The sequence below is a fragment of the Ahaetulla prasina genome, chromosome 4 (genome assembly GCF_028640845.1).
Source record: "Ahaetulla prasina isolate Xishuangbanna chromosome 4, ASM2864084v1, whole genome shotgun sequence".
NCBI lineage: Eukaryota > Metazoa > Chordata > Lepidosauria > Squamata > Colubridae > Ahaetulla > Ahaetulla prasina.
This window is the reverse complement of record NC_080542.1, coordinates 22,879,992-22,907,549: the sequence shown is the minus strand read 5'-3', so window position 1 is coordinate 22,907,549 and position 27,558 is coordinate 22,879,992. Positions and strand designations below refer to the sequence as shown.

The 27,558-nt window shown below is 42.4% G+C and overlaps 1 protein-coding gene across 6 annotated transcripts in view; it reads left to right on the top strand.

Moving 5' to 3' along the window:
- Positions 1-21,207, top strand: part of LOC131196577 (C-Jun-amino-terminal kinase-interacting protein 4-like) — a 37,204-nt gene extending 15,997 nt beyond the window's left edge. For 3 of the 6 annotated variants that reach the window (XM_058179490.1, XM_058179488.1, XM_058179493.1), the window contains 15 exons: positions 515-568; positions 1,004-1,141; positions 1,864-1,981; positions 4,383-4,466; positions 7,203-7,256; positions 8,112-8,274; positions 10,615-10,765; positions 12,206-12,286; positions 12,407-12,474; positions 12,937-13,085; positions 13,465-13,636; positions 15,482-15,592; positions 15,678-15,797; positions 19,500-19,616; positions 20,201-21,207. In XM_058179490.1, the coding sequence (XP_058035473.1) occupies positions 515-568; positions 1,004-1,141; positions 1,864-1,981; positions 4,383-4,466; positions 7,203-7,256; positions 8,112-8,274; positions 10,615-10,765; positions 12,206-12,286; positions 12,407-12,474; positions 12,937-13,085; positions 13,465-13,636; positions 15,482-15,592; positions 15,678-15,797; positions 19,500-19,616; positions 20,201-20,301 (1,681 nt within the window). In that variant the 3' untranslated portion in view covers positions 20,302-21,207. Of the gene's footprint in view, positions 1-514; positions 569-1,003; positions 1,142-1,863; positions 1,982-4,382; positions 4,467-7,202; positions 7,257-8,111; positions 8,275-10,614; positions 10,766-12,205; positions 12,287-12,406; positions 12,475-12,936; positions 13,086-13,464; positions 13,637-15,481; positions 15,593-15,677; positions 15,798-19,499; positions 19,617-20,200 lie in introns of those variants that run through there. The other 3 variants (XM_058179492.1, XM_058179491.1, XR_009154767.1) reach the window with 3 other exon arrangements.
- Positions 21,208-27,558: the final 6,351 nt, after the last annotated feature.

The window sequence follows — 27,558 nt, the reverse complement described above, 5'->3', positions numbered from 1 at the left end:
AGTCATGAGACAACAGGATGGAGGATGTTGGAACTTCAGGATTGGGTCTTAATCATCTTTTGGGGGAGGGGTCTGACATAACTTCAAATGGTTACTAAGCAACCCATCATAAGACCACCTATACTGCAAACTGAAATAGAGAATGGTCTTCTATTGCTCAGAGTTGGTTAAAAGATGGACAGCTGTGATTTAAATAAATAAATAAAAATAAATGACAAAGTTATTCTAACAGAAGAGATTTTTCCAGATGTATTTTTTTAAGTCACGAAACAAGGCACCAGAGGAAGGAGGGAGACTGCTTTTACCAGATTTCCTTGGGGCTTTTCTGAATCGTCATGCAATTGTTATTGCTCCCAGCTACCATTCTTTGTTTTTAAGTAGCAATTAGGATAGAATTATGGCTGAGCAGAAAATGGTTACTTTCTTCCTTTTTCTAGTGATTCTTCAGAGTGAGAGAATGAATACCGTCAATACACAGAGACACGCCCCTCAATAATCGTTTGTTTCTTCTTAGGGCTTCCCAGGAGGAACAAGCGATTCAAATGAAGAAATCGTCATTTTGGAAAATGTAGGTCTACTGCAGTAGTGAAATCTAGCTGTTTTGAGATTCTGCCGTGGAGTGTCCAGCACTCGTTACACGGCTTAGCCGCCTGAGCTTCATCTTTTCCTTTTGTTTTAAAACAAAGACCATTTCTCAGTCTCCAGGGTGCAAGCATTGACTCAAATTACGTGGGAGGACAAGTAATATTTCAGAAGCTGCAGCTAAAGATTTCTAGCTGGGCAACCCCAGCTGCTATTATTGCTAGGAATAGAAAGGGGAACTAAACTTTGCGGGGAAATGGTTTCTGTGCTTTTGTTTCTTCGTTCAAGTCGCTGAGGTCTCCTACCCTTGGTGCAGGAAACTATTACGACCTGCTTTCAGATTTTTTTGCTTCTTTTTTTAGGATGAAATCCTTGCCCTTCTCTTTCCTCTAATCATATTGGTTTCCCTCCATCACGGCAGTTTTGATCGCCTGTTCAACCCATCAGATGCTCCTGAGAGTGCGGTGGGCTCTCCTCTACCAGCAGGAAGGTCCCGGCCTAGCCGCAACAACCAGAGAGATTCAGGACGGAAGACACTGAGATTCATGTCACCCTCTGAGTAAGTTTACAAGACTGGAAACACAAATTCTTAATTATTCCTACCAGGAATTCTTGGGAAATACAATGCAAATGCCTTTGGATGTGTTTTTAACACTAATCCGCTCTGCTCAAATTTTGCTTGCCCTGTTTGTTCACAGCTATTCTGGAACCCCAACAGGTTGAGTATTTTTCCTTTGGGGTACAGATAGTTGTCAACTTTTAATAGTTCATTTAGTGACTGTTCAAAGCAGCAACAGCACTGTAAAAAAAGGGACTTACGACCATTTTTCACATTTATGACCCTTGCAGTATCCCCATAGTCAAGTGATCAAAATTCGGATGGTTGGCAATTGACATATTTTTTTGATGGTTGCAGTGTTCTGGGATCTAGTGATCACTTTTTGTGATCTCCTGGCAAACAAAATCAATGGGGAAGCCAGATTCACTTAAAAACCATGTTACTAACTTAACAACTACAGTGATTCACTTAACAACTGTGGCAAAAAAATTTTGTAAAATGGGGCAAAATTCACTTAACAAATGTTTCACTTAGCAAGAAAAAAATTTGGGCTCAATTTTGGCCATAAGTCAAGGACTTCCCTCTCTCCTTTAATCCAAAAATCGTTTTTTCATTCTTAACTGGGAGTAATGTGAGTCTTTATGCAGGCACGGATCTTCTCCCAGAATACTACAAGCTTATCAGATTTGTAATGGATTGGATTGTTTGTCCATTTAACACAGGGCTGATGGCTCCCCACAGCAGAAGCGGCGAGAACTGTATAGTGAGATCCGCTCACACATCTGGCAGGAACATGGACGGGCACAGATCCATGGGTGGAGCCAGCCACCTTCATTTCAGGTGAGGATTTTTGTCATGTGTATCGGAATCACATTCTTTGAGGTGACCCTACTCACATAAGTCGCATGTTGTTGAGTCACCGGTTCTCTTGAATTAATGCTTTCAATGTGATCTTATCTACCAAAGCATTATTGTTACTATCTACCTATAATCTTTGATATTATCTACCATAACCTTTAATGGGCAAAATGGTCCATCATAAGGAAGCAATTTTTGAAGAAAGGTAACTCGTATGGGATAACTTATAGAATGTGTCCAAAATTTGGGACCCATGACTCCTGTGGAATGAAATTTGGGAAATTTTATTAAACATTTTATGACATAAACATTGTCATAAAACTCTTTATGACATAATACAAAATGTCATAAAATATTTCTTATGCTGATGTTTGACTGTGTTATATTGTTTAACATGGGCTATTTTTAAGACACTTACATCTCTTAATGTAAGCAGCACATTAGAAGGTTCTGTCACTATTAAAGATATTCAGGAACCTGGTTAAGGAAATAACTCTGAAAGGATGACCCAACAGATCACAGGTTGTCTATTTATTATTTAAATGTATACTCAATCCACCAACTAGCAACTCTGAGGTGTTATAGTTTTCACATTGTTTTTTAAAAATAATGAAAATGACAGTATAAGATGGGAACAAAAAACCCCAAACTACCCAAATGAAAGAGAGCTTCAGTCACCCCAGGGGTGCTATTCAGCAGGTTCTGACAGGTTCTGGAGAACTTCAAATTTTGAGTAGTTCAGAGAACCGGCAAATACCACCTCTGGCTGGCCCCAGAGTGGGGTGGGAATGGAGATTTTGCAGTATCCTTCCCCTGCCATGCCCACCAAGCCACGCCACACCCACCAAGCTAAGCCCACAGAACCAGTAGTAAAAAAATGTGAAGTCTACCACTGAATCACCCTCACCAAAGTTCTTGGGAGGAGAATACGTACAGATAGTCCTCAATTTATGACCACAACTGAACCCAAAATGTCCATTGTTAAGCAAGACATTGTTAAGTGAATTTTGTCCCATTTTAAGACCTTTCTTGCCACGTTAAGTGAATCACAATTGCAGTTGTTAAGTTAGTAATGCAGTTTTAAGTGAATCTGTCTTCCCCATTGACTTTGCGTGTCAGAAGGTCACAAAATGTCAGTTGCCAAGCATCTGAACTTTGATCATGTGACCGTGGGGTTGCTTCAATGGTCATAAATGTGGAAAATGGTCGTAAGTCACTTTTTTCAGGGCCATCATAACTTCAAACAGTCACTAACTGAACGGTTGTGCATCAAAGACTGTGTTTTATCACTCCTGACACGAGCAATGGCACAATCCATGTGGAAAATAAAGCCGTGGCTGTTGTGGCTCCAGCCCCCGAACCTGGCCCCATGCCCGAAAGTGACTGAGAGTGAGGGGGAAGGGCTGGAAGGCTTACCTCAGGAACACCGATTCCTTTGGCCCGGCTCCAGGAGCCAGAACCAAGCCAGTCGGAGGACGTAATGAGGCCGACATCCCCTGATTCTTCCCTTCCTCAGGCTATGCCCTCAGACCCAGCTGATAATAATAATAATAATCAAGCCTGGACCCACCCGTGCTTCAGAAGATTAGAGAGGCGGCGTCATCAAAGGGAAAGGTGGGGCAGGAGCCCCACCCCACAGAATATATAAGGAGCTTTGGGACTGCTCTCACTTCTATGGGAAGCAAATTAGCTGAACCGTGTCGAAGTGAGCTGAAGTCTTAATCTGTTTGAACTTTTTGGCAGGCAGCTGCATTTTCTCGGCCAGACTGATAGGAGTTGTGTAACCACTGGCTGTAGGCCAGCTCGTTACTCCAAAGTGAGGACGGAGACAGAACAGTGGCATTTGGTCCTCTAAGTTATAGATAGTCCTTAAGTTACGACTATAATGGAGTTGTAACAATTTTGTAATCTTTTTTGCAGTGCTTGTTAAGCAAATCACTCTGGTTATTAAGCAAATTTGCAGTTGTTAGGCGAGCACTGTACTTGTTAACCATTGTTCTCTATGGTGCAGTTTTGCCAAAAACTGAAGTGCCAATTTTTGTCAAAAACATCATAAAACATAATCACATGACCACGGGATCCTGCAAACAGGCATAGATTTGCTTAGTGCCCAAAGTGTGGTCACATGACCATGGGGCAGGGCAACTGTTGGAACTTCAAATTCGAGTCCCCTTTTTTGGGTCAGTCGTAACTTTGAATAAAGTTAAGCAACCAGTCATAAGTTGAAGACTATCTGTAATTGAGGGACTGGGGAAGTGCAATGGTGTCTTAACTTTTTAACTTTTTCTAATCCAGTAAAAAGAGTTCTGTCCCCAGGTTGGACCTATTCGAGTTCCAGGCTTGAGTTTTTGCCTGTTAAAATGCAGTTAATATTTTGCTGCAGGGCCCTGACTCATCTGCAGGAATTACTGATGTACCTGTACTAGTGCAGCTGAGAATGCTGGAACAGAAGGACCCCAGTACCAAGGTGATGAAGAAAGCCGCCTCCAACTCTTGAACGGTTGAGGGCTGGTTTTTTTTTTGTTCTTTTTTTTCCCCCAAATTGAAAAGGAATGGAAGCTCGAGTAAATCTTAATAGAACTAATGTGAGTCATTGGGTAGCCTGCAAACAAAAGAGCTTTGTGGTAAAGGCTGTAGTAGTAAAACTAGGGAAGCCAGAATAGAGACGATTGAAGAGAAATTGGGGGCAGGTTAATCTGTGATGTGTCTGTGCTGCAATTGGTTTGGATGAGGCGATTGCATCTGATTCTGGAGGATTGCAACTCCAGTCAAGGTGGGGTAGAGAAAGAGGCAAAGTGGACCAGGGATTCCAAACAGTCCCCTGTATGCTCAGAGGAAATGTTTAATTTCACTGGTGCCTCTCTTGGATCATCTGTTTTGGGAATTCCTGTTCCAAGCATCTTTGTAAAAATGTGTCTTTTATTAATTTTTTAAGTGTAGAAAAAAAAAACTAAGTACGTTTTTACTGGTTGATTTAGTTATGGCAAGAATTAATACAGTAATTGTGTTACGAGCATAGATGGGACCAGAATTTTTGTCGCTAAGCAAAGAGGTTGTTAAGATAGTCGCGTCCAGTTTTAAAATCCTAATTTTTGGGGGGTGGGCCTAGTACTACCCCTGCCCCGAAATTAAGCCCGGGGGGGATGGGCTTGGCCAGCATGAGTGGTGGTGCTGGGGGTGGTGGTGGAGGGCAACTGTCTAGCTGTAGCCTTCTCCTTCTGGGCACAGCGCTTCTGCTTGTTGAGCCGCTTCCCTGAAGCCATGCTTTTTTCTTCTTTTTGGGAGGCTAGTGGGAGGCTTTTTGGCAAATGGGAGGAAAATGGGGAGGGGAATTTTCCTGCCTGTCATCCATTCCTCAAGCTCAGCACAGAATGAGGGATGGATGGCAGACAGGAAAATCCTCCTCCCCATTTTCCTCCCGTTCACCAAAAAGCCTCCATTCCGGACACTGAATGTTCGGAATGCAGACGACAGTGTGTCCATGGCATGTCCAGCTCACGGAGTCTGGCCTGCTGCATCTCAAAAAAAGTAAGACTGCCTCGAAAATAAGCCCAGATGCTTATTTTCAAGTCTAAAAGAAGACTCAGTCTTATTTTCTGTACGGTAGTACCCTCTATCAGGGTTCCAAGTAACACCCCCCAACAGAATCAAAACTCCGAGGCAGGCATATTCCTCAAAGTACGGATTTATTATGCATGTCATATTGGCACATCTGGGGAAACCTGAATCTAAAATCCCCCATGGATCACCCTAGTAGAAATCACAGTTTTACCTCCTCCTGCCTCTTCCAACCATCAAATGGCCCAATCAGGTCACAGTCCAAAGTACATGTGGACTTGCGTCCCACCTCTTCACACCTGGTGGGAACGTCCTTGGTTCTGAAAGGAAAGAACTTCGTTTTGGTTACAAAACCCCCACTATCTCTACCTCCCGGTTCCCGTTCCCGTTCCCGTTCCCACAGCTCAGCCAGGCACTGCTATGGCAGCCCTGAAGACGCCAAGGAAAACAGCTCCAGGGCTGACACCCTCATTGCAGTCACAGCAAACATTTCTGAGTGTATGTCAATTAAAAGTTCGGAATGAGGGAATATTTAGTTGGTATAAAAATGGTAGAAAGAGAAATAAGATCCCAAGACAGGAATATAAAAGAGGAGTCAAAAAGTCAATAAATGATGAAGTCTCAAAAAGAGTAAGAGATGCTGGATAGATATAAAATACCTCTCAGTATGGTGAATGTATTAGAAATTAAAAGTAGTAGAAAATACAAATTTGAAAAACAGTAGAATATATATAGATAATAGAATTTACTACAATCATAAGCAAAATAAGGTTAGAAGGTGGAAGTCTATGATGTGGTAACCTAACTGTATTAATGGGAATGTGGTGGCTCAGTGACTAAGATGCTGAGCTTGTCAATTGAAAGGTTGGTAGTTCAGTGGTTTGAATCCCTAGTGCCACGTAACAGGGTGAGCTCCTGTTACTTGTCCCAGCTTCTGCCAACCTAGCACATAATTTTTCGAAAGCACATAAAAAATGCAAGTAGAAAAATAGGGACCACCTTTGGTGGGAAGGTAACAGCATTCCATGTACCTTTGGCATTTAGTCATGTCAGCCACATGACCACGGAGACATCTTCAGACAGCTGGCTCTTCGGCTTTGAAATGGAGATGAGCACTGACCCCTAGAGTCGGAAACGACTAGCACATATATGCGAGGGGAACCTTTACTTTTACTTTTAACTCTTTTAACGATGTGTAAAAAATTATTGATGCTTATAATTTTAGGGGATTGGAGATATAATCTCGGGATTTATTAAATCTGGCTAATGATTGGTCTTATTGGTGTTTTTAAACAATTGGGATATTAAATTTATCGTGGAATATTGAGTAATTTCTAAAATATTAAAATATTAGTGATTTAACGGGATAACAAACATACTGCATGAAGAAATGTTATTGAAGCTTATAAATACAATGGGCAGGTTAAGGTTAGAAGTTGGAAGACTAGGATTATGTATACCTAATTGTATTATTATTGCTAGCATTGTGTAAAAAATATATTGACCCAGTCAATACACTGTCTTTAAAATGTATATGGATGTTAAAGGAAAATTACAAATAAAATATAGATATATAGATACACACACACACACATTTAATGAATGAATGAATGTCAAGATCATGCTTGTGTCTCTCTTATTGCAGCTCTGGTGTGCCGCAGCATCTGTTGGGCCGGAGCCTCGAGAAACATCACAGATTGTAAGCACTGATTTCTGTCCTGACAACTTGCTCCCTTGCAAATTTGCACAACTCAGCTCCTTTCACGCTTGGGATTCCGTTATTCTGACCTTCTGTTTGAGAGTTACTTGAACCTTAAATACAGCCTTCCCTGAATTGCCTGGGTGTGTTGTAACCATGACTCCCAGAATTCCCTAACTAATAACAAGATGGAGAGTGGGTTTCCTTCCCTTTCCCTTCTACAACTCTATTATTAGATGGTACACAGGTAGTCCTCAATTTACAACCCCAACTGAGCCTAAAATTTCTGTTGCTAAGCAAGATGGTTGTTAAGTGAGTTTTGCCCCATTTTACGACCTTTCTTGCCACAGTTGTTAAGTGAATCACTGCAGTTGTTAACACAGTTATAAACTGAATCTGGCTTTCCAATTAATTTTGCTTGTCAGAAGATTGCAAAAGCTGAATCACATGACCCTGGGACACCACTGTCATAAATATGTGTCAATTGCCAAGCATTTGAATTTTGATCATGTGCCACTGGGGATGCTGCAAGGGTCATAAGTCACTTTTTTCAGTAATATTGTGGCTTTGAATGGTCACAAAAAGAAAGGTTGTAAGTTGAGGACTACCTGCAAATCCTTGCTATTGAACAAGTCAGGCCTTGAAAAGTTAAATTCTCATGTGATACTTATTGCAAGCACATGTTGTAGCACAGAAGACAGATGAGGGCTGGATAGTTAGAAAAAAATCATTTGTGTAAGATTTCTCACCAGTTTACCTAAGATTTCAGATTAGGAGCTGCAGGTGCATTGAAGATAGAAAGATGGGATTGTGAATGCCTGCCTTTTCCTGACCCTTCTCTTCGTTTCCTTTCAGGGTAACCCCCATTGCAGCTCTTCCGGCAGCTCTCAGTTGTGGGTGGCTGCTGGGACCCACTCTGCTAGCGAAGTGACCCTCTTCAATGCCCCCAATACTAACCAGCTCCTGGAACACTTTGTGCTGCCTGGAATTCACATCCTCTCCATGGCTTGTGTGCCTGGTCAGTGAGACAAAGGACAGGTGGACAATTGGAGGTGGGATTTGAGAAACTGTCAGAAGGAGCAGGGAGAACAGTACGAGATTCTGTGGTCCAAATATTCAGAGTGAGACACTTCCTGTGACGTCAGAAGAACTTGGGTATTAACTAGGGTCAAAATTTTCAGCCATTTTTTGATGGAGAGTTTGGGGAGTAGGACACTGGAAAAATTGACCTGATTTGTGGGGAATTTAAGGGGCACAATGGATACCAGCCTATTAAACATCTTTTTTCTTGCCATTTCCAACTCAGATTTTGATTCTACCCAACTGGGATTTTTTTAGGGGTTACTTTGATCTGAGTTGTACGCATATCTTGAATCGGGATCAATCTTCATAGAAAGGATCTCTCCAGGATCTTTTTCACAATTATTTGAATTAATTGCAAACTCATTCTCTGGAGTGTCACGGTTAATTGAATTATAAACTAACTAAAGGGGATGGGTTTGGAAACACGCTAAGCCATGACCAAACCAAGGCTGAACTAAACTAAACTTTGTGTATTGTACAAATGAGTCAGCTGGACTTGAGATGATCTGGTTGAACCTGTCATGCAAATTCAGCCAAAGTAAGACTGGGCATAATTTATGTGTAACCTTCAGATCTTTTACTTGACACAATAGCAATAATACTTAGACTTATATATCGCTTCACAGTGTTTTACAGCCTCCTAAGTGGTTTACAGAGTCAACATATTGCCCCCAACAATTTGGGTCCTCATTTTACCCACCTTGGAAGGTTGGAAAGCTGAGTCAACCTTGAGCCTGGTGAGATTCGAACTGCCAAACTGCAGTCAGCTGGCAGTCAGCAGAAGTAGCTTGCAGTACTGCACTCTTATCACTGTGCCACTGTGGCTCAAATAATTGGACAGATATATTTGTGTTAGTTGTTTGGCTTAGAGATATAAGTTTAAAGTAGTTTTGAATTTCAAATCTCAATGTTAAGCTATTTTGGAAGAAAACTGTACCACAGCCAGGGAGCCTGAAAACCCAAAGAGTTGCTTTTAATCCATATGGACACCACTTGGCCATATGTAGTTGATGTAAGACAGGCTGTATCTCAAAAGAGTCCAAAACGTACTTTCAATGAGATTTTTCTAGATTGATTCTTTCATTATTCAGTGCTTTGTGGACATTTGATGTTTATTTTCAAATTTAAACATGTCTACATGTCTAAAACATATAAAGAACAGTTGCAAGAATTGGGTATGTCTAGTTTACTAAAAAGAGGGAAGGGCATGATAGCAGGGTTCCAATATTTCTTTGCCACAAAGAAGAGGGAGTCAACCTGTTGTCCAAAGCACCCGAGGACAGGACAAGAAGCAATGGATGGAAACTAATTAAGGAGAGAAACAACCTAGAACTAAGAAGAAACATCCTGCCAGTTAGAATGGTTAATCAGTAGAACAGCTTGTCTCCAGAAGTTGTAGATGTTCCATCACTGGAGGTTTTTAAAAAGAGATTGGACAACTGTCTTAATTGGCATATGGGTTGGCTTAGAAGACCTCTAAGGTCCCTTCCAATTCTGTTATTCTATTCTATACATGTCCCTGAAAAAGAGAATGGCCTAGGACCATGGCACACCTGCCAGAGGTGGCATGCAGAGAGAGGGACTCCTTAGGGTGCCGTCCGCCAAGCAATGTCGGCTGGCGGCCCCCAGGGGGAGGGCCTTCTCTGTGGGGGCTCCCACCCTTTGGAACGAACTTCCTCCTGGACTTCGGCAACTGCCGGACCTTCGGACTTCCCGCTGAGAGCTGAAGACCTATTTGTTTGTTCGCGCAGGACTGGCATAGGATTTTAATAGGATTTTAATTAGTTTTTAATGTTTTAACATTTTAGAATTTGGGGTTTTATTCTAAATGTTTTAATTCGGCCATTTGTATAATAAGTTTTTTAAATTATGGTTTTATGTGTATATTGTTGTTGTTTCTTATTATGGCTGTAAACCGCCCTGAGTCCTTCGGGAGAAGGGCGGTATAAAAATTTAATAAATAAATAAATAAATAAAATGTCCACACATTCACTCATGTCCCCGCATGCGCACGCTCACGCGCGCGCACACCTTTTAGTTTGGGCATACGCGTGCACGCATTTTGGGCACTTGGTGTCTAAAAGGTTCACCATTACTAGCCTAGGAGTTAAGTCCTGCCCATCTTAAAAGTTGCTGAGATTGGGAAACACTGGTCTAGTTGCTTGGAAGGAGCCTCAGAGGCTATGAGATTTCAAAGCGAGTTCCCAATGTGTTGTGGGTTCCTGATAGATAAGCATTCCCTTCCTTAAATGTTGCTTTCCCTCTTCTTCTATAGGCCTGACAGCACCTGTTGATGAAACGCCAGTGATAAAGCCAGAGATCCTTGAAGATCCATTGGCACCCCGAACTGACAGTGATGAAGAAGCAAGGGAAATGGAGGCAGTTGGTACAGGTCCCACTGTCTGGATTGGGACCCAGGAAGGCTGGTAATGGAGATCAAAGTGGGGAAGAAATGAACATGTCTGATAAAATATGCTATTCCTGCCTATGTTGCTTCAGGCTCTTCTTGTCCTCCTCCTCCTACCATTTTATTCTTGTTGCTATTGTTACTCTGTAATTCTACCTGCTATCCTGAGGAGAGAGCTGTCATTCTGCTTTTACAGGTGGTCCTTGATTTATGAACACAATTGAGACTGGAACCCCCATCACTAAGTGATGTGGTTGCTAAGTGAGTCACACTCACTATTACAAACTTTTTACTGCAGTCTTTAAGCAAGTCACTATGGTCATTAAATAAATTGCGTGGTCATTATGTGAATCTGGCTTCCTTCATTGACTTTGCTTGTTGAAAACCCTTCAGGAAGCTCACCAGTTGTAGGTTTGAGGTCTAGCTGTAAGTTTTCAGTGCCATTGTACTTCGAATGACTGGTAAATGAATGGTCGTAAGTAAAGGATTACCTCCACAAGAGCGGTGAAATGTAAAATCTGTTATTACAGGTTCTGTGGGCGTGGCTTTGTGGTGGGGGGTAATGTGACTGCGTGGGCATAGCCAACTTTTTTTTTAACTTTTAAAAGCATTTTTTCTACAACCTCTCCTGCCAAAGAGGGTTGTAGAAAAAATGCTTTTAAAAGGCTCCTCTGACGATCCCAGCTGAGTTGCCTGATCGTCAGAAGCTTTTCTTTTCTTTTAAAAGCATTTTTTTTGCCTTTAAAAGAAAAAAAAAAAGCCTCTGACGATCAGGCAACTCAGATGAGATTGTCAGAGGAGCCTTTTAAAGGCATTTTTTTACAACCTCTTCGGCCAAAGAGGTTGTAGAAAAAAATGCTTTTAAAGTAAAAAAAAACAACCTTTGATGATCGCGCGGCTCAGCTGGGCATGGGGAAGGGGCAGGGATTTTTGCTACCGGTTCTCCGAACCACCCACGACAATCGCTACCGGATCAGACGATCCAGTCGGAACCGGGAGCATTTTACCCCTGCTTCACAATGAATATGCACAATACAGTAATGATATAGTGACAGCAGAGACTTTAATGTTTCTCCCAAATATGAACAGTTAATGAATGAGCATGTGTGTGATGACTTAGCAGTTAAAGATGCTGAGCTGGTCATCTGGAAAGCTGACAGGCCAGGTTCAAGACCCCAACGCCATGAAACAGGGTGAGCCCTGGCTCCTGCCCTCCTAGCAGTTAAAAAACTTGCAAATGGGAGCAGATAAATAAGTACCACTTTGGTGGGAAGGTAGGAATATTGTGTGCACCTCAGCATCAGACACAACTGGACAGGGAAAAATTTTACCTTTAATGAATGGGAAGCTAGATATCTCAGCTGAAACTGGTACTGTGCTAGTGGCAGAGTTGGGTGGAGGTTTCTAATAATTCTGTTGGATATTCCTTTTATTTCTGCTATTTCTTTCTGTTCTACAGCATCTATATTCATTCCACTGAGACTGACTGGCGACATTGCCAAGGCAAAATACGTCTGAAGGAGGCTGTCCATTGTATTGTGTGAGTATGCAACTCTTGCCCAATGTCTGAAAGCTGAATATCTTTGGTAGAAACTGCCCGTCTTCCCATTCTAGTGCTAGTAAAACATGCCTTTGTGTTATTCTGCCATGTCTGCTCCAGGCATACCCAAGGTCGCGTTGTAGCTGCCCTTGCTGATGGATCTCTTGCTATATTCCATCGGAATGCAGGTAGGTCCTGCTGCTTGGATTCCTTCCCTCTCCATTTTCCCCATGGTTGGGACCTTCTCCTTAATTTCTTGGTGAGAGAATGTGTAGAGGCTAAGAAAGTAACAGAAGGATAAATAATCAAGAGACAGAACACAAGTCCATTGACAGCCTGTCCTACAAACAGCAGTGAAGCCCAGCTAGCAAGAAATATGGGAAGAAGCATTTCCAAGAGATTTTATTTTAACAAACCCATTGTAAACGAGGGTTGGAAATTCTTGACATTTCCAAGATTCTGTAGTTACCCAAAGACTTGCATTAAATATACCTTACTGAAGTCTGTGTAGATGTTGCTTTCTTGATTTTGACCAGGTTACGTAGGTCATTGACACTTATTTTATTTACTTAATTAAACTGATATGCTGCCCATCTCACAGTTCAAGGTGACTTTGGCAGCTTACAGTATAATAACTTGTCTTTTCTTAGATCGCAACTGGGAACTGCACGCCCCACGCCTGGTTCAATTGGGACGCCCACGGCGCTCCATTCGTTGCATGATTCCTGTATTTAATTGGCTCTGGTGTGGCTATGGAAACCGAATCTACGTGCTGGATCCTCGGACCGCTCGTATTCAGGTGAGCCTGTTGAGACATGAGGCCCTTACTGGAAGCTGTGGAAGCCAAGAAGTTGTCCAGTGGAAAACTCAGATGGGGCTGGAACCGATTCAAGTCACTGGAATCCACTGCATCTACATTCTTAGTAGAATTTTGATCATGTGACTATGAGGACGATGCAACAGTCATAAATGTGAAAAATAGTCATAAGTCACTTTTTTCAGTGCCTTTGTAACTTCGGTCACTAAATGGCTGGTTGTAAGTCAAAGACTACCTGTATACAAAAGAGTCCTTGCCCAAACAACAGGCCATAGACTTCCTGCAACCATGCCAGAGAAAATTGGCATGCCTGTCATTTGAATCTCGCTCCCTGCCACCAATTCGTTTTCCTTCCTTCCAGCGATACTTTGAAGTGACTTCGCACCCTGAAAGCCACGTCCGGCACATGGCAGCGGCTGGTGGTGGCATCTGGATTTCAGTCCGTCTGGAGACCACTCTGCGTCTTCTCCACGCAGAGACAGGGCAGCCATTGCAGGAAGTGGAACTGGAGCCCTTCATCAGCCGCACATTTGGTGAGTGGCTGTAGAAGAAGGAATGACAGAGCCTGGAAGTAGTTAAAAGAGCCATCAGCCTAGAATCCCTGTGTAGCCACAAGTGAACTAAGTCCTACTCCCATGAATTCTATTAACCCTTATCTACAGTAGTGGCCAAAATTGTGGAAACCTTTTGGGAAAAGTGTATTTTCTAAAACTAGTTAATAACACCATTTTGTTTTGGAGTAGTACCATAAAATTATATATCAATGGAAAGATAATTTAATCAAGAATGTAATACAATCATTTTTATGATTTGCTATTAGAATAGCAGTTACAGTATAAAGAAGAAAAGTGAAACACATAGAAAAAAACAAGATGTACAAAAATTATCACCATGTCAGTTAATACTTAGTCGGGTAACCTTTAGCATGAATTATAGGCTTACAATGTCTTCTCATGGAGTGAACTAAGTCTTTTTGTTCTGCTATAATGTAAAACCAAGACTGAATGATTGCTTCTATTAACTGGGTTTTATTGCTGATCTCTTCTGACTAACAAGTTTCTTTAGTCGGCTCCATAGATTTTCAATTGGGTTAAAGTCTGGGCTATTCCCAGGCCATTCCAGTAGTGGAATATGTTTATCTTGAAACTCAAAAAAAAAAAAAGTGGTGTAATTAGCCACCAAACCTCAAAAATACACTTTTTCCAAAAGATTTCTACAATTTTGGCCACTACTGTAACTCCAAGCAGGAGCTAATTGTTGAGAAGATTCCTGTGCATAGGCATGATTAGCAATAAATCAGTTTAATTGGAACTTCAGGTAGACTTGATCTTTTGTGCCTGACTGGGTCAGGAACCAGTAGGCACCCGGAGGCAGGATCTTGGATATTGCAGAACAGTGTTTCTCAACTTTGGGAACTTTAAGAGGTGGGCTGCAACTGCCATGCTGGGAATTCTGGGAGTTGAAGTCCACACCTCTTAAATTCTGGTTGAGAAACGCTTTGGCAAAGGATGGGGAGGAGTAAGCCAGGCAGGACATGATCTGTAAGCTGCTCTGGTTCCTGGAAGAATATGAGGAACTGGAGGGATATTGGAAGGATCAGAAATTTTTATAGAAAGCTCCTTAGCTATTGTGGACTTGATTTCCCAGATCGTCTGTTGTAGGTAGAACTTCTGAACCAGGATTAGGTCCTTCAAATATCACAGAAGGACAACCCTCAGCGTCTCTTCCTGTGGCCCATGTTGACTGGGGCTGTTGGAAAGTGTAATTTTGCAATACTTAGAGGGGCACAGGTTCCCTGTATCCATTCTTGTCATAAATCATGTGTGGATCTAGATAGGAGTTCTGGTTTGAGAATGCCCAGAGTTATTGGGAATCAGGTGGCATTTAACTGTAGAAGACGGAGAAGATAAGAGAAGGAAGGAAGGAAGGAAGGAAGGAAGGAAGGAAGGAAGGAAGGAAGGAAGGAAGGAAGGAAGGAAGGAAGTCAGACAAGAAAGAAAGGAAAGAAAGAAAAGAAGGAAAAAGAAAGAAGAGAAAAAGAAAGAAAGAAGAAAAAAGGAAAGGAAAAAGAAAGGAAAAAAGAAAGAAGAGAAAAAGAAAAGAAAGAAAGAAAGAAAGAAAGAAAGAAAGAAAGAAAGAAAGAAAGAAAGAAAGAAAGAAAGAAAGAAAGAAAGCTTGAATGGCCGGAGTGCACAACTTCCAAAAATTCCAGTCATGATGGGATAATGTGCCTCAACACCTCTAAAGGGTCCTTGGTGCTCTCTGAACTTGATTGTTTTCTTGCAGTTGTTTCATCACCCAAACTAAGTAACATCCTCGGTGCTAGTCTGTCAAATATGTACAAGCTCACCCTTGCTTTCTCTTCCTCATCCCCTCAGGGCCCAGCAGTGTCAGCTTAGCCTTGAACATCTCAGCCCTTGGTGCTTTTGGAAAGCGGCTGTGGGTTGGCACATCCGGTGGCACTATTATATCTGTGCCTTTTGTCTCTGGTAAGCAAGTAAGTCCCTTCTGATGGTGGGAAAATTCATAGCTGTGCTGTTTAGTTCTGAGATGGCTTTTCCTGTTTCTCTGCAGAATTTTCTGAAAGCGTGAAAACTTCTCCCTCTGCTGGTATCCCTTTGTGTGCTATGGAGCAAGCCCAGATCAGCTACCATGGGCACCGCGATGCAGTCCGTTTCTTTGTCTCTGTCCCAGGTAGTTTGCAAGAAATGTCCAAAACTCATTTCTTTATTTTTCAGGAAGGGCTACTTGTGTGCATGACAGTTTGGCAGAATATGACAACTTCCTTCCCTGAGATGTTTACACAGTTTCCCGGAATGGGAAAACAACAGAGGTGGAGGAAGGGAGTGGGGGCTGTGATAAACAAGGCATTTATGTCAGCATCTTGGCTGGGAATTTTTGGAAGTTGAAACCAAGTGTAAGCAGAAAATGCTAAATTCAGTGAGATTGGATTCATGTATGTTGATTCATGTTTAAATCAACAGAATAGATATATCCCTTTACCCCCAAATAGAGTGAACCTTTAAAATAGTAACTATTGTTGTGACCCAAGCCCAAGTAGGTAGTAATAAACTTAGTCCATGGAAAAACAAACTTTATTCGAACAGCTGGGAATTACTTCATTCCAGCGTCGTTCAACTCAAAGTAAAACAAATGCCTCCCAACACAAATTCCTCAGTTATCTCGCAAACCTTGGTCCAATTAGGCAAACTGCCAAAGGCCCTTCCTAGCAAACGTCCAGAAGCCACAAAAACAAAAACGTATACGAAGCAGAAGACGCAGCTACGTTTTCTGGCAAAGCTGAAATGCCGGTGCTGGTCTGTTTTACGCCTTATGGGAGGGGCCAATCATCTCTTGGCCCTACTCCCAAGTTGTCCTCTCTGCTTGAGCTGCTCTTGCCTTCTGGCAGCTCTTCTGATGCGTGCATTAGGAACTGGCTCCTCTTGTTCCTCTGCCTCACTACTATCAGTCTCTGGAGGCTCTGAAGTTCACACCTCACTTCCCTGTGGCCCTGGCCTCACCTCAGCCTCATCGCTGTCCGACTTTGTTGCCAGCTCCGTAGGCTGCTGACAGACCACAACAACTGTGTTTTAAATGAACTGAATGAAACTTCAGCAGCTGGCTGATATAATATCTTGCTTTGCAGGGCAGTGGGTTGTGCCTTTATTTGGTGTTAACAAAGGGTGTGGATTCTGCCATTGAGTAAGGGTTGCATCCTGATTTTCTTCAATTCTGATTCACGGGTGGGGCAGCAAGAAATAGGATTAGAACTGTTGATTCTAACAATTTCCTCTTTTTTTTTTTAATGGATTGGGTACTTGATTTGTTTATTTTGGGCACATCTGTGGCAACAGATATAACACATGGCCAGATTGGCAGAATACAGAAATTCTCTATTCTATGGTTAATTTGTAGGCAAATTATCTTTTCTTTGACTTCTGTTTGGAAGAAATCTAACCTGCCTCATGGTGAATAGCGTGGATTTCCACACTGGTTGCAGAGAAGGTTATCCTCCCCTGTGGCCCCATGATACTGCATTTTTTCTGGCTAATAATGTTTAATGGCCTTATTTACCAAACAGTTTTGATATACTACCTTCATTAGCTTTTATTCAAGGGTTATTCACAATACAAGTTTTAAAAAAAGCAGTAAAAGAACTAAAATCAATAAAACACCTAACCTAAATAACAATTAGAAGGAATAGAGTGAAATAGTTCATTTTCTGTTTAAATTTTAGTTCCTCTCATTGCCTAAAATGCAACTCATTAAAATACATTAAAAAACCCAAGTTAGCCAGAGCTGTAAAATACAAGTTAAGTGGGTGTGTTATTTATTTATTGGATCATAGACCAAAAGACAATCTATCCTATCATACAGCAAGAAGACATTTTTAATAAAAGAAAGATGTAGGTACCCATAGATCATATAAACAGAGAAAACATCAGATAAATAGTAAAAATGACTGGAAGGGAAAGGAGAATAGGAAAAAGAGGGCATATGTGGATGAGTCTAATTCAGTGTTTGTCAATCTTAGAAAATTTATGATGAACTTCAATTTTCAGAATTCTTCAGCCAGCATTCTGGGAGTTGAACTCCATACATCTTAAAAATCACGAAGATTGAAAAACACTGGCCTAATCTAGCAGGAATACCTAGAGCAGCATCATAAACCATTCCTCCCCCCCCCCAAAAAAAAGAAGTTAGTTAAATTTTAAAAAGTTATAAACTACAAAAAAGACATAGAAAAAATAATTAAAGGGAAAGATAGGGAAAAAGCAAATTTGGCAATACACACAAAAGCGACGGAGAATAGAAACCTTTTCTATAGAAAGGCTATAGAAAAGAATAACTTCGGACTTTCTTTGGTACAGATACAAATATGAAATATTATGACCTTTTAAACTAGGGTAAACCATAGCACGCTATACTTCCCTAGTTGTAAACAGGTCTGGCCATCACATCCCATGGTTACAATTCTGTTTCTTTCAGTTTTAAGCAAATTATCCAACAGTGGTTTCCAAACAGAAATAAAACTAGAATAAAGTCTTTTCTTTAATCAGCCCAGTCAATTTTTCCCTGTCCGCCAACTCCATTAATTTCACCATCCATTCTTCCATTGTGGGTACTGCATAAGTGAGTCCTTTTACCTCTTTGCTTAATGTAACCTTGTGGCTGTTATCATTTATTGTAACTTTGTTCTTATATATGACAACAGCAGCAACAAGAAGAAGAAAATCAAGGCCATTCTTTTCAAATCGCCTCTTCTTCTACTGTAGCTATAGGTCAGTGATGGCTAACCTTTTTGCCTTCGTGTGCCAGGAAGGGAGGTCGGGGGGGTTGTGCGCGCACATGCCCACACCCATAATTCTATGTGCCCCGGTCCCGCCCATGTGCGTGTGACACCCCCCTCCCCACTCTCCTGGCACACTATGGCCTGGTAAGCCCATTTTTCTCTCTCACCTGGCTACAGAGCCTTTCTAGGAGTCGGGGGAGGGTGAAAATGGCCTTCCCCACCCCCGCAGAGGTCTTCCAGAGGCCAAAAATGGCCTGTCTGCCAACTTCCGGTGGGACTGAAAGACCCATTTTTTGCTGTCCCCAGCCTCCAGGGCCTCTGTAGGAGTCTGGGGAAGGCAAAAATGACCTTCCCTACCCGCCCACCCACCCGGAGGTCCTCCAGATGACAGAAATGGCCCATTTGCCAACTTCCGGTAGGACCTGAGCTGAGCTCACATGCCATAGGTTCGCCATCACGGCTATAGGTAGTCCTCGACTTATAGCCACAGTTGAGCCCAAAATTTCTGTTGCCAAGCAAGACAGTTGTTAAGTGAATTTTGCCCCATTTTATGGGTTTTCTTGCCACAGTTGTTAAGTGAACCACTACAGTTGTTAAGTTAGTAACATGGTTGTTAAGTAAATCTGATTTCCCCATTGACTTTTTTGTCAGGTCACAAAAGATTATCACACGACTCCAAGACACTGCAATTGTCATAAATATGAACCAGTTGCCAAGTGTCTGGATTTTGATCATGTGACCGTGGGATGTTACAATGGTCACAAGTGTGAAAAATGGTCATGTCTTTTTTTTCAGGGCTGTTGCAACTTTGAATGGTCACTAAATGGTCACTAAATGACTGTACTATGGGGCAGAATTTTGTGCCTTTTGGGGTGATCGTCCTGAATTGACCTCTCAAAAAAAAATTGATTTCAAATTGAGGCTAATCAAAATGTTTGTTGATGAGAGAGATTTATTCTAAGCACCAAGTGTGACTGAGGGAAGGCGAAAGGTGTCTCACCCTGAAAGGATGATATCCAGAATGGGTTTGGAAATCATTATTGTCATTTCAGTTTTGGCGGCTTTAAGATTCAGATAGCTCTGACTTCTTTTCATTCTTCTAGGATATGTGGATCCATCTGCTGCAGAAAACCTCAGGGATTCGCACAGTCAAGAGAAACCAAGCAAACTTTGCAGCTTGGTGCTAAGTGGAGGGGAAGGGTATATTAATCTCCGGATAGGTAAGCAGGGATAGAGAAATTACAGTGGTCCAGAGCTGACTCAGTTTCAACTCCCCAACTCCCAAGGGAGCCAATGGCAAGAAATGGTGGGGTGCTATAATCCAGTAAATAACACATCTGGAGAGAAAACAGGATTGGGATTTCTTTATGAAGAAAAGTCCTTCTTGATACCAACAAAAGAGAAAATTTGTACTCTGGGTTGAACTGTAGAGTCCTTGGTGCTCTCTGAGCTTGGTGGTTTTCTTACAGATGTTTCATTACCCAACTAGGTAACATCATCAGTGCTAGAAAGAAGCAGGGTTTACTTTCTACTTATATACTAGTGGTTTGCCCGACCGGTGTTAGTGGGAATGTTTTTGGTGATTCCTTGACAGTGCTTTAGTACAGGGGTCTCTAACCTTGGCAACTTTAAGACTTGTGGACTTCAGCACCCAGAATACCTCAGCCAGCAAAGCTGGCTGAGGAATTCTGGGAGTTGAAGTGCACAAGTCTTAGAGTTCTCAAGGTTGGAGACCCCTGCTTTTAGTATGCTTGGAGTAGACCTGATCTCTTTTCATGTGGCCACTGTTTTCCTCCATGTCTAGGAGACAACTCCGATAAGCACTACGGTGACCTGCTACACCCGAACCCACGCCTCCGTCGAGCTGAGAGAAGCCACCTCATTGTCTGGCAGGTGCAGGGCTGAGGTCATGATTGTGAACACTCGGACATGTGCTTCTGCCTGGGAGGGAACGACAGAGCTGCCAGATGTTAGCACTGCCTTCCCCTTGCTGTTTCCTGCTCTCTTCCCTCACTCAGGTGGTTTACAGAGTTTAGATAAAACTTTTTTACCTTTTGAGACTGGTGATGGAAAAAAGCCACTGGAACTCTGGAATCTGTTTGGTGAAGAGAACATCTGGTGCCTCCTCAGATCCCCCTGTTATTTTATATCATTCTTTCATACTGGAGATGGGCAGTTTGTATATAGACTGAACCCCTTCAAATCCTGCTTTTATTGCTCAAGCCACCCTGTTTTTACAAAGAATAACAGTGTACCTCTTGCTGGCCAGATACTTGGGAGTTGATAGCCATGAATTGTCTAGTACCAATGGGGATTGAAGGCAGAGCTTCAAAACAATTGGAGCCCAAACTGCCAAAAACTGGGGACTAAATCTGGAAGAGAAGCAGCACCCACATTGGTCGAAGTGCAGGCCCTCTCCTTCCTTTCCACCTCCCCCACGATGCTTTTCTACTTCTAGTAAATGTGGACCTTCTGGACTAGGGTGAAACCTGTTGATGTAAGCTGCTGTATTACTCAAAGAGACCTCAAGGGGGAGCTTCCTTGTCTTTGCTCTGGGAGACGGGGATTGGGTGGTTCTTCTTCTCCCCCTTTGCCCCTTGGAGTTAACCAAATCCTGCCTGGAACTCTGGAAATACGCATTTGCTTCAACACACACACACACACACACACACACACACACACACACACACACACACACACACAGAGTTTAATTTCTCAGGGTTTATTTAACTATCCAGGAATTGAGTCTTAAAAGGAATCCAGCATCTCTCTTTGTGAGTTGGTTTCACAATAAAAATACTGTTATTCTTATTCCTGCTGTGGCTGGTACTATGGTGCTACTACTGTTCCGATCTTCTTCCTTGCTTAGGGATTGCTTTTGGAGGCTTTATCCATGGCTGCCAAAGATAAAATTTCTCACCAAAGACAGCAGGAGACTTGTCCCAAAGGTGCTTTTTTCAAGAAGCAACTGGATTTCCTTGTTTCTCTTTGAAGATTCTGGTTACCACCTTTAAAGCGCTCCATGGCTTAGGGCCCGGGTACTTACGGGACCACCTGCTGTTACCCTATGCCTCCCACCGACCCGTACGCTCACACAGAGAGGGCCTTCTCAGGGTGCCGTCCGCCAGACAATGTCGGCTGGCGGCCCCCAGGGGTAGGGCCTTCTCTGTTGGAGCTCCTACGCTTTGGAACGAACTTCCCCCTGGTTTACGTCAAGTGCCTGATCTTCGGACTTTTCACCGTGAGCTGAAAACGCACCTATTTATTCAAGCGGGATTGGCTTAGAAGTTTTACTAAATTTTAACTGGGGTTATTTATATTTTAGGGTTTTAAACTGTTTTAAATTTTGGCCATCTTGTAATATGTTTTGTTTTAGTTTTGTTTTAAAGTGTATATTGTGGATTTTTATTTGGCTGTACACCGCCCTGAGTCCTTCGGGAGAAGGGCGGTATAAAAATCGAATAAAATAAATAAATAAATACGACGTTTTGCTTCTCATCCAAGAAGCTTCTTCAGCTTTTTGGATGAGAAGCGACATGTCTTCAATGAAAAATAAGGAAGTCCAGTTACCTCTTGAAAAAAGCACCTTTGAGACAGCCATGACTGAGAATCTCCATAGACATTCAGCAGCAGATTTCTTTGCCTAAAGCATTTCTAGTACACAGAACCATATCTGCATTGTAGTCTATGTTAAAGTAAGGGCTGCAGAAACAACTGTTTATCCAAGGAAAAGAAAGCACATGATAAAGGCTAATAATTAAAGTCCATCTGCGTTCGAGCTCTATCCATTTGGTTGGACTGTGTATACTCTGCTGCACAATACAGGTAACCCTCAATTTACAACCATCCACTTAGTGACTTTTTGAAGTTACAAGAGTAGTGGAAAAAAGTGACTTACACCTGGTCCTCACTTAACAACCTTTGCCCTCTCCCCATGGTCATGTGATCATAATTCTGGCACTTGACACTCAGTATTTCTAAGTCAATTTTGGGTCTTAATGCGAATGGAACCCTCCATAGCTTCATTCGTATGGGTGCAATGTTAGGGTCTAAACTAAAGGAGATGGGGTGCCCACATACTTGCCGAGCTCTGAGCTGAAGACGTCCTGGAACTCCTGGATTAGGTCATCTGCAGCGACGCTGGTAATGGCGTTGATGCCAGTAACCCCCAATCCAAGGGAACTGAACCAGTCCAATCTGAGCAGGTTCAGGAGGTCACCGTCGACTACTGTTAGGGACAATCTTCCTTAGAACTTGTATCTTACGTTGAACGATTTGCAGCACAACACAGGAATTCGGTTTCCTTGGTAGTCGCTTAGTTTTAGTTGTTGCCAAGTCAACTGCCGTTTCTGGAACCTTGCTACGCCTTTTTCAATGCTTGCCACAATACGATGGTCACTGAGGAACCAGTGTCTATCTCCATCTCACATGGAGACCTTTTGATCTGTATTGTTACATTTAGCTTCTTTTGAGAGGGGGTGCTTGCTTGGCCGATTCTCGTCAGATTAGTATCAGGAGCCCTTGGCTTATTATTTGCCCACTTTGGTTTCCACGTGTCCCTTTTATATGGCTTCGGTACTTCCGACAGGGCGGGCTCTGGGGTATCTCTGCGGTTACTGGGCCAGGATGCCTGGCAGACTCTTGCCAAATGCCCCTTTCGTTCAAACCTCCTGCAGATGGCATTTCGGTACCAGCAGGAGGCTCTTGGGTGCTGACCCCCACAGCTGGCACATGATTGCTTTTTGTTTTCTTGCTCCATGGCCCTTCTTCTATCTGTGTGATAGACTTCATCCTTGATTCCTTCAGATTCGTCTTCCTGGTATAGCCCCTTGTGCATGGTGGCTGTAGGTTTCACCACCGCTGGGGCTGTGGTGAGCTTCTGGAGCAATTCGGCCACTCTATTAGATGATTCAGAGGCCCTTGCCTCATCCAAGGTGGCCTGTAGAGTCAGATTCATTTTGGCAAGAAGCCGTTGTTGTAAACGGAGATCTTGTACTCCACAGATAAGTTGGTCTAACAGTATGTCATTCAAGTCTCTAAACTCACAGTGGGCAGCGGCCTTTCGCAATGCTGCTGTATATTGGTTGATGGATTCGCCGTCCTGCATTCGGTGCCTGAATTCGTAGCAATGGACTATCTCGAATGGGGCCAGAAGGTAGTGGGTCTTCAGAGCATTCTGAAACATTTGCCATGGTACGATTGTACCGGGGTTGTTTTGGACAGTGATTCTCACATGTCAAATACTTCGTGGCTGCAATGGCTGAGAAATAATGCCCTTTTTTGGTTGTCCGATAACCCCAAAAGATCATTTGCTTCCGTGAAGCACTTGAATCAGGTCAATTTTCTTTCGCCGGATCGAAAGGCATAGGCGGGTGGAATGCAGACATCTTTGCTGTTTTTTTTACATTTGATTTTGGTGCGCAAAATGGCCGCCGTTCCGCAAAGTCTGCCTGGCTGGATGTTTGCTGTCAACTCTTTTTGCTTCAGTTCTCCTATATGAATCCCAACTTTGTCGCAAGTGTTAAGTTGGGTGAATGAGGAGACTGGAAACAGGCTTCAGACAACAGCTCTTTAATGACAACTATTTACAATCCAGCAGCTAGCCTCTCTGACAGCTCGCCCTTATATAGGGAGCTGTCAGGGAGCTCAGCCAATCATGTCTGAGTATTTTTCCCGCTCAAACACCAGGCCAGACAGAAAACCTTGCAAGCTGTTAATATCTAACAATTTCAACCAAGGATCTGTTATAAATAGAGAGCTTGATTTTGCAATAGCTGGTCTTTTTTATTATTAGGGCATTCAGGAAATGCAATAAAAGAAATTCATCTGGCCAAGATTTGGCTCTTCTGTTGTTTAAATTTCAGTTGAGTATTGTTTAAATTTCTAGGACAAGAGATCAGCATCCTTCTTTCACAAAGAGGAAATCCTTGCTTAATGAGCGGTTGTTTAATGACCGCTCAAAGTTATGATCATCCTCCCAAAAGTCAATTACAACCCCTCCTAGACGTAACTGCTGCCGCACCACCACATGATTGCTTTTTGGGCACTTGGCAAACGTCTCGCATTTTACAACCAGTTACATTTTCCAGTATTGGTTGCTGGTTTCCAGCACAAAATCGCCATTCAAGATAATGGATTCCCTTAATGTCCAAGTGGTTTGCTTAACAATTGCATCGTTCACTTAATTACAGTGGTGATTCACTTTATGACTCTTGTAAAACGGTTGTAAAATTGAGTCAGGCCATACGGTGATCCACTTAATGACCACAGTGACTTAGAATGGAAATTCCAGGCTCAGTTGTGGTAGTTAAGTGACGACCTACTCTCTCTTGAGCAAATACACTGGCAATTGGGACAAACCATATAGACATGTTTCTTAAGGGGGAAAAAGAGAGGTGAGATCAAAAGGAAAAAGAGAGCATGCAGGGGCGCCCCTTGTGGTTAGGGAAAGAAATGCTTATGGAGGGAGGAAGAGACCTCAGTGACTGAAGGTGTATTATAAACAATATAGGCTCATTATATCATTCAAATCATTGGTGGGTTGCTACCGGTTCGCCCCAGTTCGGTAGCAGCAGCGGCAGGAGGCTCCGCCCACCCACCCGGACGTCATCAAATACGATCTGCGCATGAAAACCGGTAGCAAAGGTAAGTGATACCCACCCCTGATTTAAATCATTACAATTTATTAAAACGGGGCAGTTCTACATCAGCTATAACACAGAACTGTGGTTTATTTCGTTAGAATCATTGCAAGCAGGAGATAAGGTATGATGTTTTTGAGGGGAATAATTTTCCGTGGCAGACCAGATGCCACCTATAGGCTGTTGGTTTGTTTTAAATTTAGAGGGATTTGAAATGCCAACAAAAACCTCTCCTTAAATACAGTATGTATTGCTAAAAATGATGCAAAGGATACTACAGATTACCTGTTTGTTTTTATTTGGTCCCAGTAATTTATCTATCTACGTTTATGACCAAAGGAGTATTTTCAGCACTATGCACAAGACACATTTTGAGATAATAAAGTGCATACTGGTAAATCTATTTTAACTTTGTATTTTCCAATGGTAACATTCCCTGAATCATCTGGCAGTTCTAAGAGGAAATTTACCTGAAGGAATCACTTGCACTTTTCCAATAAGTAGACTTACCATTGCTGTCAGCATTCCAGAAAACCCTCTCTTCAAGTAAAGACTCCTAAGCGAGCATCTTTCAAAGTTCTTTTACTAGGATAGGTAAACTGGCACAACTGGGGAAATCCGAATCGGGGAGATCCGGTCTTCCTCCCAGTGAAACACACTCCAAAGCCAACCCCTCTGCCGATCACATGCTCCAATCGCCAACCGTCCCGTCTCGAGACATCACGCCAACCACTCCTCCTCCAGATGCAGCCCTGGATTGACCTTGACCGGCAGGAAGAATGTTATGTCTAATGACCCCTTGCTACTAACCTCCCACTTTCCCACACAGGAGAAAGTGGCAGTCCGGAAGTCTTCGGCCTAGTATGGCTTCCAAAGCTAACAATTGCTTGGAATATTGCCATCCTCTTAGATCGGAGATGAATGCTTAGTATTTCCAGATGGTGAGCTCTACCATCTAAGAATATTTTGAGTTGTGGCATCAAAAAACGTTCCTCCTAGCTAGAGAGTGGCATTCATCCAGCCTCCACCTTCTTGCTACCTCTCGTTTGACCCTTTGCTGATTTTCTCTATTCTGCAACAATCCAGCAGCCCATCCCCTGCTTTCTTTGTTGATGTCACAATGCACAAATAATTGGCAGACAGATTTTCCAGTAGGAGAGACATGCCTTTCAACCAGGAAAGATGGAATCTGGAGAGAAGAGAGGCTTTAATGGGTACAGAAACTGGTAGTCCTGAAACTCATGGGGGGGTCCAGCCCCACCCAGAATGATGAGCCAGAATTTTGTGGATGCTCTTGTTCCAGTATCATGATAATCAAGCAGGGATTATAGCTTCTCCCTGAGCTCCTCTCAGTCCTAGCTATGTTTTCATATCCTGCAGGTGGGAACAATTTACATACTTGCGTTCTTCAGCTGGGTGGTGAGGAAGGATCTGATATGTGAGGATGCTGGTTGAGTTTAAAGGCTGCATTAACAGAGGGATAGAATCAAGATCACTTGAAGTGTTAATACCGCTTTAAAATGCCTTGGTAAGGCCACACTTGGAATATTGCACCCAGTTTTGATTACCATGAGGTAAAAAAACATGTTGAGATTCAAGAAAGTGTAGAGAAGGGCAACAAAGATGAATAGGGGACTGGAGGCTAAAACATGTGAAGAACGGTTGCTGGAATTGGGTATGTCCAGTTTAATGAAAAGAAGGACTAGGAGTGATATGATAGCAGTGTTCGAATATTTGAGGGGCTGCCACAAAGAAGAGGGAATAAAGTTATTCTCCAAAGTAGCAGGAGGGCAGGACAAGAAGCAATGGATGGAACCTAAGTAAGGAGAGAACTAACCTAGAACTAAGGAGAAATTTCCTGAATTGTGTATGCTCCAATATTGGGAATTTTTAAGAAGAGATGGGACAGCCATTTGTCTGAAATGGTATAGGGGTTCCTCCCCAAGCCGGTCTTGTACAATTTTTCCTGATCCTTCAGAAGATGCCATATGATTACACAAAGATCTGATGAAACTTGGGGCATTTTAGTTTTTTTTTATTTAAATCTTAAAACAAAATTAAAATGTGTGGGGAAAGTATGAAGGGTCACTTAGGGGGTCTGTAGTTACGTTGAGGCTGGTCTCAGCAGGTAGTGGATGGGTTTGGAGAGTAGAGGATATTTTCCTCACATTAAAATCACTCGTATGTCAGAGAGAAGCAATCAGATGTGGGTCAGCCCTGCAAAGTAGTCCAGACAAGCATAAATCCTGAATTCTAGCACTATCTTCATTGTAGGGTTACATAACAGCATCTTACAAATCTTAAAGCACTTCTCTCCTCCTTTTTTTCTCCAAGAAAACTATAGACAGTCACTTCTGAGGCGCTTCCCACACATTTTTTGATTCCTTTTGAATCAGAAGGAACTCAGAATTTCATTTTTAATGTATGCTGGTATGTTCACAGAAAAAAGTGACAACAAAGGTTAACTCATCTCATCTCATCTCAACTTAGCTTATATCAGTGGTGAAATCTGAACTGGTTT